At 31.9% G+C, this 13,294-nt stretch overlaps 2 protein-coding genes across 2 annotated transcripts; both read left to right on the forward strand.

Annotated features, from left to right (window-relative positions):
- The first annotated feature begins 863 nt into the window (after nt 1-863).
- LOC145840583 (histone deacetylase 4-like) lies at nt 864-5,229 on the forward strand. The gene has a single exon (XM_082947887.1). It carries the CDS (start codon nt 886-888, stop codon nt 3,730-3,732), a length of 2,847 nt encoding a protein of 948 aa, XP_082804013.1. The 5' UTR covers nt 864-885; the 3' UTR covers nt 3,733-5,229.
- Nucleotides 5,230-5,443: 214 nt separating this feature from the next.
- LOC145840476 (uncharacterized) lies at nt 5,444-13,224 on the forward strand. Its single transcript, XM_082947749.1, has 3 exons — nt 5,444-5,563; nt 7,169-7,322; nt 12,589-13,224. Exons 1-3 carry the CDS (start codon nt 5,466-5,468, stop codon nt 12,832-12,834), a joined length of 498 nt encoding a protein of 165 aa, XP_082803875.1. The 5' UTR covers nt 5,444-5,465; the 3' UTR covers nt 12,835-13,224.
- Nucleotides 13,225-13,294: the final 70 nt, after the last annotated feature.

A 13,294-nucleotide genomic window follows, 5' to 3' on the forward strand; every position in this document is an offset into this window, starting at 1 on the left:
TTAAATTTAAGTTCAGTTATTTAACAATTTTCTCTAAACTTATATCCTAATAGTAAATATTAAGCAAAGATTACTATTTTTTTAAAAGTCAAGTTTTTAAAATGTCTACTTTCTAACAAGTAAATAAAAAAGTTAATTGTTATTATTATTTTGTTAATAAGTTTCAAATTAACTTTCAATAGCAATGAAATACTTGCCAATGATTATTATAGCAGTTGTAAGTTTTACTTAGTTATTGTTGTATACTAGTAAAACTAAAACCAATATTTTTTAGAGTTGTAAAACAAAATGGCTGTGATTCTAGCCTTATAATTTTAGCTTAAATTGTACTTAAAAAAAAGTTAATAAAATAATCATGGGTTTAAAGTAAAATTAATTAGATTGTTTCTAAGTTATATTTTAAATAAACCCATCAGATATAAAGTTTTGTTGATTTTTTTTACATTTTCTTAAACTTCAATGAAGGTAAAAAAATTATTACCAATTTTGTTCAAAAACATATTAAATTATTTTAAAATTTTTCTTTAACACTGAACAACAAAATAGTTAAAAAATACTCAACTAGTTTGAAACTTTGAAATTTAATTTTAGATGTTTTAAGATTTAACTATAAATTACACTCTATTTGAGTTTTTATTTCCTCATCAGTAAGTATTAAATTTTTAATTCAATTGTTTTATATTTTTGTATTATATAGTAAAAAGGTGCTGGAAAATAATTATTATTTATGTTTAGAACTGTTTTACAACATAGTTTAAAATAAAAACAATTACACATTTCATTTTCCACATGAATCAAAGGCAAAACTTCATCTTGATGTAAGTAATTTCAGTAAAATATTTATCAACAGGTTTATACATTATTTAGCATGAACACAACGCAATAATGGAGCAACCTTTTAGCAACATGAAGGACCCCGCCCAAACCCTCCAGAAGCATCTGAGGGAAACGCTGGCAAAAAACCAGCAGCTGACCATCAACACCCAGCCCAACATCCACGAGCATGAGCTCGTCTCCATCAAAAACAAGGAGAAGAGCAAGGAAAGCGCCGTGGCTTCATCAGCCGTCAAAAAGCACCTGCAGAAGTTTGTTATTGATAGGCAAAAGTCCAAAATTATGGACAACTACGCCCAGGTTGCAGCTGCACAGGGAATATCTCCCTACATACCTGGGAGTGAGGTCAACACCAACGGCAACAACGCCCACCTCAACAAAAGATGCGCCTTCCCCCTCAGAAAAACCAACTCCGAGCCCAACTTGAAGGTGAGGACGAGGATCAGGCAGATGATAAACCTGAGGGACTCCCCGCTGATGTCCAGGCGCAACCAGCAGTTCAGGATGATGAGGAGGCAGATGGTTTCTGATATTTCCGAAAACGGCACCCACAACCCAACTGCGGAACCCGCAAACACTTCCAACCCGAGCTCCCCGCCTGCAAGGGCGATTGAGAGGAAAGCTGGTGTGGCTTTGAAGCGCACTGAAAGCGGGACTCTGCCCTTCAACGGTGCAAAAGACTCTCAAGAAGCTCCAGCACAGCCAGACTTGTACTCCTCCCCATCCTTGCCTAACCTGCCTCTTGGCCTGCAGCGCAGAGCTTTGCTGAACAGGGAAGGAGCCAAGGACGGTGCTGGGAGAGGAATGAATTACCCAGATGGCAGGCTCAACCAATCATACAACGCGCCAGGTCCAATCAGGAACAAACCTTTTAACAACAGGCACTCGAGGCTGGGCAGAACTCACTCTGCGCCTGGTGGTCAGAATTTGCAGCAGCATCTGCTAAACAGGCAGCTCAAGCTGCTCAGGTCAAAGATGCAGGAGTATCCCAACTACTTTGATCAGGGCCAAGCACAGAACCCTACCTTGCCCGCCAACCAGCCTACAAGTTCAAACTTGGCAGCTCAAATAAGCGCTCAGATAAAACCATTTTCCTTGAACCCCATTGCTGCAATGCCTTGGGTGGGCTACCCGTTGAACCCAGCACTTTCCTACCCACATCTAGCACTGTACCAGCAAATGGCACCAGCGTTGCAAAACTTTCAGAACATTGAAATGATCAACAACACAATAAACTCCATTGCTCAAAAGCAGCAGGCTTCCAGGGGAGATTCCAATGACTCGTTGCCTGTTACTGAGACAACTGTGAGTGAAAAAGCAGACTCTTCGAAACCTTCCTCCTCAACCAGCTCAATTTCAGAGCTGCCACAAAATTTAGAAGTCAGCAAACCAGCAGAGAAGCCTTCAGATCAACCCGAACTCCCAACACAGCTGCACAACAAGCACATTGAGAAAGTGCACAAGCCGCTCTCCAGAACAAAGAGCTCGCCACTACCCACATTCCCTCTTGTTCCGAGGCATGCAGTGAACAAAAAGACATACAAGTACACCACGGGGGTGGCCTACAGCCCAATCATGCTGCAGCACGGATGCTCCTGCAACGACAGCACAAATCACATCGAGACCTCAACAAGGTTGAGAACAATCTGGAAGTACCTGAAAAGCAGGAAGATTGTAGAGGATGTTGGTGAGTCTGACTGCAGCTCCAACTCAAAGTGTGAGATGGTGCAGCCGAGGAAGGCAACCACGGATGAACTGATGCTGGTCCACACCAAGGACCACACGCTGTGCTACGGCACCACCTCCCTGGCCAGGAAGGAATTCAACACAAACAGCAAGTTCATTGTGCTGTCCTGCGGAGGAATAGGAGTAGATAATGGTGTTGATCAGGGCACGGTCTGGAATGAGCAGAAGACTATTGACGCTGCAAGGATGGCTGTCGGTTGCACAATTGATCTGGCAAAGGAGGTTGCTCTTGGCAAGCTCAAGAACGGCTTTTCAATTGTCAGGCCTCCGGGTCACCATGCAGAGGAGGACGTTGCCATGGCTTTCTGCTACTTCAACAATGTCGCCATTGCAGTGAAGAGCCTGATCAAGAATGACCTGGCAAGGAAAGTCTTGATCATTGACTGGGACGCCCATCACTGTAACGGAACCCAGAAAATATTCTATGACAGTGACAAGGTGATGGTCATATCTGTCCATCGCTATGACAACGGTAAATTCTTCCCTGGCACAGGTTCCTGCCAGGATGTGGGCACTGGTGCTGGAACTGGCTTCAATGTCAACATCCCGCTGGACGGTGGCTCAACCCCAGCAATGGGAGACAAAGAATACCTGGCAGTTTTCAGGTCCGTTGTCATGCCAATCGCCCAGCAGTTCAACCCCGACTTTGTGTTCATATCCTGCGGCTTCTCAGCAGCCAGGGGACACCCTGACTTCCTTGCAGGGTTCGACGTCACGCCCCAGTGCTTCGGCTACCTGACCTACATGGTGAGCCAGTTGGCAAAGGGGAAGCTGGTCATGGTGTTGGAAGGTGGGTTTGAGGAGAACGCGCTCTGCCACTCGACCGAAGCCTGCATTGAGACCATGCTGGGCAGCAAGAACTTCTCCAACATCTCAAACAGTTCTTTGAACACCAGGCCCCTACCTTCGGCGGTGAACAACATCAAGTCCGTCATAGCTGTTCACAGCTGCTTCTGGAAGGGCCTGGACTCGAGGTTCGGAGAAATGTCCCACATGGACTACCTGAAGGCCTCCAACGACAACGATACTTGCGAGGCCATGGCCCAGCTGAGTGTTAACAACAAGCAGAAGTCTCAAAGTGTGGGCAAGCACGAGAACAATGTGGTCATGAGCGACAACGACCAAAACACTGACATTGAAATTGAACTGTAAAAATTTTATTAACAATTTTTATTGGCCGAATACTTTTTATTGAAGTAGCTGAGTGTGTTGAAAATTCAAACTTTGTATAATCATGAGGGGTGTTGAAAGTTAAAAATCAATTTTGTGAAAGTTTTACTTAAAAAGTTACCACATTGTGCTTGTATGGTTCTGAGGGACCAAATAGTTCTTTTCTTTTTTACACTGCTTGCAAACTGGATTTTAAACTTTTTATTTTGTCAACAAAATGTATTAGAAATTAAACCATCAAAGATAATAATCTAAATTTTAGAACTTGAATAATCAAAAATATATTTGTTAAGCACGTGTTATCAACTTTACAGCAAAAATATTAAGTTTTTTTTTTATAAGTATCTGTAAAAATTTGCATTAAGGTTTTTGATATAGTGTTTTACTTGAAAACAAAGTTAATTTTTTCTAGTTGTAACAGCAATTTTAGTTGTATGGTTGAATAACTCAAACAAAAATTTGTTAAAATAATTTAAACTTGTTTGTTCTATGGTGCCAGTGCAGGTCTTTAAAAAATGTTTTGCATGATGTTGTTTTATAATTTACAAAATCATCGTTTGAACTCTTTGAAGGATTTGTGTAAACTTTTTTTCAAAGCTATATTATCTTAAAATCGCGTGCTTTTCCGATTTCGATGAACTGATCATGCTTTGAATTTTAGTTTTTTGTAAAAAGTTTCAGAATTGCACAAAGCTAGTGTAGGAAAAGTTTGTGGATTTTTTTTTGTTTTTATCTGGCTTTTAAAGGCTGCCATCACATTTCTATGGATACAATTAAAGAAATTAAACAGTGTATGTTTTAAACTAAAATTTAAAATAGTTTTGCCTGTTAGGAACCAATCAAATATTAATTTTAAAGTTTATAAATTAGCAAAAGATTTCAGTCCCATTTTAATTTTTTTTCAAAATTCGAACAGTTTACAAAGCTAAATTACCCTGTACAATAAACGTGCAGAACTCAAAATTAAAACCATTTACCGCCACCTTATAAAATAAGAGCTTTGAACAAAATACTCGACAATGTTTTCTTTATGCGTGTGCCAATTGTAAATGATGGAAAACGGTTTTTCAATACAAATTTTTGCTCATTTGTGCACAAAACACTTGAATATATACGTCGCGTTTTGTAACTTACGTGAAATTACATTGTAAAGTGTTTTTCTTCGCGCTTTCTGATGCGATATCATAATTTCTTCTTATCTTGCTCTTTTTTTTTGTGACTGAACTTTTTTTGGTTCCTTTTAATACCGCCGTCCTTTGATTGTTTTATGATACTTTTTTTTTAGAATACAATAAAACTTCGATAAATAGTTTTTTGACTGGTTTTTAAAATTATTTTTTGTTGGAAGTTTTATCTTTAAATCAAAAATAATTTTATATTTCTTGCTTCATTTTCGACTAATGTGTGGACTATACTAACCAAAGTTTTAACAATTTGTTTTTTCAAAATATTGTTTGAAATTTTCAATTTTGCTTGTTGAAAAAAAGCAAAAAAGTTTTTTATTTTTAATCGCACTCAAAAGTTACAAAATTATGAACTTTTTGCTGCTCAATATCAATATTAAAATAACAAATTTTAAACTTTTTGTGCTTCTTAAAATTTAGCGATTTTTCATTAGTTTAAATTGAGTATCAAAACAAAATTGTCGTAGTCTTTCAATGTTATTTTGTATCAATTGTTTTTTTTCAGTTTTAATTAAACACTACAAAAACATCATGGTTCGCGTGAAGAAAAAGATGAAGAAAGTGAACCAGCACAAGGAAAACAAGTACAAAAAAACCAAGGGAAGAAGCAACTTCATCATGGCCAAAAAGTGAGTGACCAAAATGATTACAAGTCTATTGAGTTTCACCATATAAAAATAAGTATACTGGTTTGCAGTACTTATAACTAACTCAACACTGATCAAACAAGTTCTGAAGTTGTCTATTAGTTTTTTTTATCATGGCTAAAAAGTAACTGACCAAGATGATTATACATCTGTTCAGTTTGTTATTGTAAGTTTATTGTCATACGAAGGACCCAGGCATCAAAACCTAGGCCACTTATACAGAAAGACATACAACAAAAAGACAAAAATAAACCAAAATTGTACATTAAAAATGAAAAAAAACTGAGTTTAACTAATTAAAGTTTAAAATTAACATAAAAACACAAAAATTATAACACAAAATTTATATTTCTGGTGCTTCCGAAATAAGAACAACAATATCCTACTCCAACTTCACCCGAACAAATGGTTTCACTCCAAAACTGGTTTCAACATATAAAAATAAGTATACAGGGTTGCAGTACACTATGACTAACATTACACTGACCAAAAATTTTTCTAAAGCTCTTTATCAGCTTTCAAGTTATTTTTCTTAAGTATATGTTTTTTTATCATGGCCAAAAAGTAAGTGACCAACATAAAAATAAATGTATTTAGTTGAATTAAACTTGACACTAATCAAGTTAAAATGTTATTTTGTATATCTTGGTAAGTTTTTTATCAAGTTCTTTTATGTAGAGAGGTCGTATATTATGTTGCAAATTTCAATGCTAATTTGCTTCAATTGTGAACAAAATACAAAGACTTTGTTTGAAATAGAATTTTCAAATACTATGTTAACAAGAAAGTTAACTTACAACAGTTAATTTTTTTTCAGACATTCGTTAATACTTAAATTTGTGAGATAAATTACTACTTGTGCAAACTTTAGAAGTTTTTCTAGTAAAATTCAGGTTTAATTTTTTCAATTTTTTAAATTCTACACAAAAAACATTACTATTTTAAAATGTTTAAACTGATTGTTAAACTCTTAACAATTTAATTATTACCTTAAAAACTTAAATAGTAAAGTTTTGGGTTTTATAGTTTTAAAATACACTGCATTTGTTAAAGCTACTTTTCTTCGGTTTAAGAAAATTGCTTAAGTTTACTTTTTACTAAGGATAACACATAAAAGATATTGAATTTAGTGGTAAAATTTTGTAAACAAATAAGAAGTGTTTAAAGAACTGAGTTTTAAAATTAAAAGATTTAAAGTTTTTTCAACTGAGGCATTCATTTTAACAGATTTTAATTATTAGGTCACAAAGGGTCTCAAAACTGTTTTAATATTTAGTTTGTTTCGTGATTAACTTTAACTCACAATCTTCTTAGAAATGAGTTCTAAAGAACCTCAGACAAATAAATGCATTTTTGGCGCATAATCTCAATCAACGTACGAAGTAGTAATGAAATGCATATTTTTACTAACTAGTACATACATTTACAATATCCTCAAAGAAAAAATCATGCCCACAGTGTTTCCAAACATAAAGCTAAAGGAGTATTTCAACTTAATATTGCAAAGCTTTCACCTAAAGTCCTGCTTGAAAATGCCAACCACGCTCAAAGTGTTACCAAGCATTATTTTCAAATTTTCCCACACAGGTGCAACGAAATGGACGACATGATGAAGAAGCTGAACCACGACGTGCAGCAGTTCGTTGCCAAGCAATCCACCCCCCAGGAACGGAGGGAGATGGAGCGGCGGAGGATGATCAAGCTTGGGGCGAAACCTCCCAAGGTTTACAAGAATTACAAGGTCGGTTGTTAATAATAATAATAATAATAATGTTAGAAGTACCATTGTATCATGGTAAAAAAATATTAAAGTAGCAATCTTACTCGTATCAGTATTTATTTTTTTCAAGGTTTTTCAATGAACTTCAAGGTTTGTTGGAAATAAAAGTTGCTTGTTTTATGAGTGTATGCTTTTAATTTGTATATTTGAATTAAGAATTACAACGTTGGCCAGAAATAGTCACAAGTATATATTAGATATTATTATTTATAATCAAACTATGTTTAGAAGCAGTAAAAAGTCGATACGAATACGATCATCACTTGTTTTTGTACATTCAACTTTTTTTTTGATAAATATGACAATTACTATTATTTTATAAGTTTTTCTTAAATACATTTGTACTAGGCCTATATTAATTATAAAGTAAAAAAATAAAGAAACATTTAAAGCGGGGTAGAAATAATTATGTTATATAAGTTAAATAAAATAAAGAAACAGATACTAGGTAATTAAGTAGTGTAGAAATTTAGCAAGGTTATCTGCAGTGTTAGATTTAGAAATAAAATATTTTTGTTATTAATCTACAATAGATATTAAAAATATAAATCTACCTAATATAGTTTTTCAGTGTAACTATAGATTGAACTATTTAAAATTGGTTGAAATTCTTGAAATTGTTTTGTAGTGTCACTTTAAATATTTATAATATCATTTAAAACTTAAATAGATCTGTCTTGTGTATCAATACCATAAGTTCAATTGTCATTACTACTTTACAAAGTCTTTGTTTCTGTAAAAAAAATTCTGTTTTAAAGCTTGCATTTAAAAAATGACTTGTATTAGTTAAGTTTGTTGTGTTCTAATTAAAAAAGTGTTTAAAACTTTTGACCGGAATTTACTAAAAATAATAGAAGTTTTTAATTGTTTTTGCATAGCTTTTTTGTACAAATTTAATTTAAAACTCTTTTAGTATTACAAACTATTGTACTTAGGAGCATGAAGTTTTAGTCTTTATAAAGTAAGATTTAGAATATATGACCATTAGTTTATTCTAGTTAATAATTTTCATTTGAATGACTTCAATCATAACTGTAAAAGTTCTTTAAAACAAATTCAACCACACAAATACAATAGCCCATAAACATTAAAGCTCATAAAGCTTTATTGACATTTATTTTTAAACATATTGAAGTGTTGGAAAACTAAAGTTTCCTGAAAATTACCCTTGTCAAATAAAAACCCTGTTTTCTTTACTATTTTTAACGAAATCAACTAGTGCATCGTTGGAAACTTTGTCCAAAAAGGAAACTTGGTGTAGTGTTACCGTGTGTGCGAAATTGCGCGAAACAAACTAAAGAGTTTATAAATAGCACTCTATTGTTATTCAATTCAATACGTTCATGTGTTATTGGTAGTGGAGTGTTATCAATACACTTGAACTACTATGCTGTTTGTTGCGAGGAAATTTTCACTCGTCAAGTGCAATTATCATAAATTCTTTCAGTGCTTGATTTGTGTCTGCCTGCCTTTTTTTTTGAATGGGAGGTGAAAACAAGTTGTGAAAATTTACAATGTTGTTCCATTTATTAATTAATAAGAGGTTCGTTTGTTTTGAAATTCGACAAGGTTTTTCCTATTGAGTTAGTATGTTATTTGTTTTTAAAATTGGGTTTAAAATAAGTTGTGATTTTATTAATTAATTGTAAGTTTATTTTAAAACTTTACAAATAATTTCCAGCTATATCAACTTCTCCCATACTAAAACGTGAGTTTAAACTGGCTCTATAAATAACTAAAATGTATGCAAATTGACACAAATTTTTATTAAATCGCATCACAAGTTTAGGTCTAAATATAGACAGTCGAGCAGTTTAAATATAATTAAAATGGCTTGCACTACATCACGGGTAGGTATTTTTGACGTGTTTCATTTTCAAAGTTTTCAAGTTGTGTCATTTGCTGTTTATTTTAGAAATGTTTTCTCAAGCGTGTTTGCTTGTTAGTGTAAAGCTAATACTGCAGATGAGAGAACTTTGAATGAAACTTTTGTTACGTAACACACTTAACTATTTCGCTTGCTCTTAAAGTATGGAAATGTAGATATGTTTTAAATGTTATAAACTATATGTGAAGTTTGCTGCAATTTTCAAGTTGTTCATAGTGAAAATAGTAACAATTTTTTTTGCTAAAAGTAAATTGTTTGAGTATTTTGACTTGTGTTAGTTAGTGTTGATCCAATCTCTTTTTGTTGATTAACGTGTTTGATACTTGTTTTCCCATATTTTGTATTTTTGTGAAAATAAGTGCATTAATTAACATATGATTGTTTTAAGTTTGATACTTGAATCAATTTAAAAAAAAAACTTACCTGCCTTCCTTGGTCAAAACTAATTTTTGTCAAAACTCTACACCAGGTGTTGGAAGGTCAAAAAAGAATGATTTTATGTGCCTAAAAACCAAACCATATTTTTTACTTATGTTTTTTGAACTATTTTTTGAACAAAAAAATATAGGCGATAAATTATCTTTTAAAAATAACAATAACATTTTTATATTAGTTTTTAAAAAACATAATTATATCAAAATAGTTAAAACACAATTTTGAATACTGAACAGTTTTGAGTTATGTCGATCCCTACTCTACATAGTACCGATTTTTATAAAAGTTTTGCAATCCACGTTTCTGAAAGTCGCTCTTAAAAAAAATATCTATTAAACAAAAAATATTGTTTAATAAACATGCAACAATTGCTTGCTCCCAGCTGAATGTTCCAATAAACTTATTAGTGGTGTTTTCGTAAATCAAAAAGTATCAGGACAAAAGTATCATCCCGAGCTGTGGCAATTGAATTAGAATTCTATTGTTATTTTTTTCGAAGGAGGTATCCTAAAGTAATTTAATAAAATTACTGTTAAAAATAAATTCCATATTGATTTATGAATATATTTTTATTTATTTGTTTGATATTGCTTGAGGAAGAACATACTTCTTTTATTTTTGTGTGTTTTAGTCATAAATAATTAGTAATAAAAACGCTTGATTTAAATTTTTACAGTAATGCAAAAATGTTTCTCAGGATCAGCATTATTATACCAAAAGTATTGATGATATTTTTAGTAAAAAGTAAAAATTATATTTACGAAATTACTTAATTTTCATATTTGATAACAATAAAGTTTAAATAATAAAACAACTACAGAGTTTGAAATATTTTTAAATAATGAGCGTGAACAACTACTAAAAATGTTATGTTTTTTCAATATAATATTTTTTAATCAACTTTTTTTTTAGTTTGTGTTTCATTTCGGCTACAATTAAAGCTCAATGAATATTTTTTGAAAGTTTATTAATGAAAGGCGAAATCTTCCACCAACAACCAAGTCCCACGGGTAATGTGGAACTACGCACTTTTATTTAAAATGCTCTACATGTGTAAAGGGAATGTGTTGTTTTCGTTAGAATATATAGTGTTATATGTAGCATGAAATTTAGATTCTTAGTCATTGTAGATGCAAAAATGTAATTCAGTTGAAAGCATTTTGGTGTAAAATTTTAGTATAATTTTTACTCCTTGGTATTTCAAAAATTCAAAATTCAAATTGCTCTACATTTAATGGAATGAGTTGATTTTATTTAAATATAATATTATAAGTAGCACAAGTTTTAAATTATTTGTGCAGATTTAAAAGTGTACTTTAGTTGAAATTATTTTAGTGTAAAGTTTTAGTATAGTTTTTACACCTTTTCAAAATTCATTGGGTTTCAAGACAGTTTATTTTGTTTATCATGCAGTTTTGTTTAGTGCTAATTGAAACCAATTTAAATTAACATGGCAGGTTATTCGAGTTCGGATTTCATAAACTAATTTGAAGCATTTGAAAGTGTTCAATTTCCAACAAATTGATTAATTTGTATACCAGCTGTTGTTATTGTTGAAACACAAATCGGTTGAAATTTAATATAAAAATCAAGTGTCCTTGCCAAAATTTAATTAAGTTTTCATTGTGTTTCAACTTTACTTCAAAAACAACACACTGTTTTTCAAATGTGAAAAAATAAAACTTTTATTAAAACTATCATATGTTTCATTGAAGTTTTATAAGCAGAATAACCCTAAATTATATTTATATATATATATATATATTTAGAAATAACATACACAAAATAAACTTTTGCTTGGTACAGCTGTTTCTGCGTTTAATACGCGTCCTCAGCCAAGTTTTATTCAATGAAAAGCAAACTTGTAAGTACAGCAATAAAATTATACAAAATTAGGTATTACGTAATAATAGATAGTTGATTTTAGACAAAATTATTAACAGAGTTTTTAGATAAATTGCTTTCTATAATGTATGCATCCAGTTTGTAATTCGTTTCTTTTGTTTAAAGATTCAGATTTCTTATTTATTTAAATCAGCTGACGGTTGAAAGCATGTGTTTTGGTTAAATTAATTACAAGCACAAAACAAAGTTAAAACAGCTATTTATAAAATATCAGCTTTTTAAACCCTTGAAAAAAGTAAAAAGTTGTCAAGAGATTAGGTTTTTATTTACAGCAGTTGCTAGTGTTAATTCATGTTGGAACTTATTGAAATAAGCTTGAAATAAAATGAGAAATGAGTGGCAAAGTAAAATGCTTTCAAATGACAGCTTAAGATGAAATCACACTTTTTTTTTGGCAGCAATTAAAATAAAAATAATTTTAACACTGTCTACACAGAATCTGACATAAGAAAATAAAATGAACTACTATGCTTTTTTTGGAAACAGTTTTGTCAAAAAAGACTCAAAAAGTATTTGTTTAAAGTTCCTTTAAAACTAAAAGACTTCTGTCAAGTATCAAATTCAACACTTTCCACACTTGAAATAACCTGAAAAAAAGACTTACAATTTTTCTAATCAATTTTTATAATTTTTCTTCTTTGAATTTTTAGAAGAGATTAGTTGAACAAAAAAATAAAATAAAAAACATAAACGTGACCTGATGGAAGAAATCCTATGCTTTTACAAAAATAATTTAGTAAAACAACAGTTAAAATCATATTCTTATTAAAAATTTTTTTAAGTTTAAAAATTTCATTCAAGTATTTAATTTTTACAATTTTACTACACACTAAAAAATTGAACAAAAACTTAACTTAAAAAAAATAAACAGGATCTGATTGGGGAGAAAAAGTAGCTTAAAATTTATTATTGTTATTATCTTAAAGATTAAAAAAATCTTTTATTTCCTTTAAAAACTATAAAAATATCAAGTATTAAAAATACAATTTCCACCCACAGGACCTGATGGAGGAAAAGAAGCAGATGAAGGCGCAGAAGGCGCGGGAGGACAAGCTGAAGGCGGAGAAGGACCCGCACCAGCTCAGGTTCGAGAAGCGGAAGGCGCAGCAGGAGCTGAGGAAGCAGCCGAAGAAAACGGACCCGTTCTACCACGAGCAGAAGAAGTTCTCCAACTTCGGCATGCACGGAAAGTGCAAGAACGGCGTTTTGAAGCTGTCCAAGAAGGACATCGCCAACATGAAGTAGACACGAGTAGGAGAAATAGACTTTTATTTGAATTTTTATCGGGTTTTGAAGGTTTTGTAATGTTTCTAGGCCAATTGTTTTAATATTTTTGTGTTTCTCGTGTTTTTAATACTATAGGTTTGATTTTTAGGAAACGACTAGAACAAATACTCTTTGACTACAGTTTTAACTATACATTTATTTAAATATAAAAAAACCTAGACTTTTATTGTTCACTTTTTAGCAATTCATCTAAATACACTTGAACTTCGTTTCACAAGTAAATTTTTTTTTTTGACGTAAATAATTTGTATTGTGCCTGAGAACACCTTTGATTTCATTTGAGGCGTGAAAATTGAAAACTGAATTCTCTACAATTAAATCGATTATACTTAATAAAATTGATATGCAGCTTTTTTGTTTTTATTTTACACTTTGCACCCGTTTAACATTCTAAATCCTAAGTTATTATTTTTTGTTT

Source organism: Thalia democratica, chromosome 7, assembly GCF_965202585.1.
Source record: "Thalia democratica chromosome 7, ktThaDemo2.hap1.1, whole genome shotgun sequence".
Lineage (NCBI taxonomy): Eukaryota > Metazoa > Chordata > Thaliacea > Salpida > Salpidae > Thalia > Thalia democratica.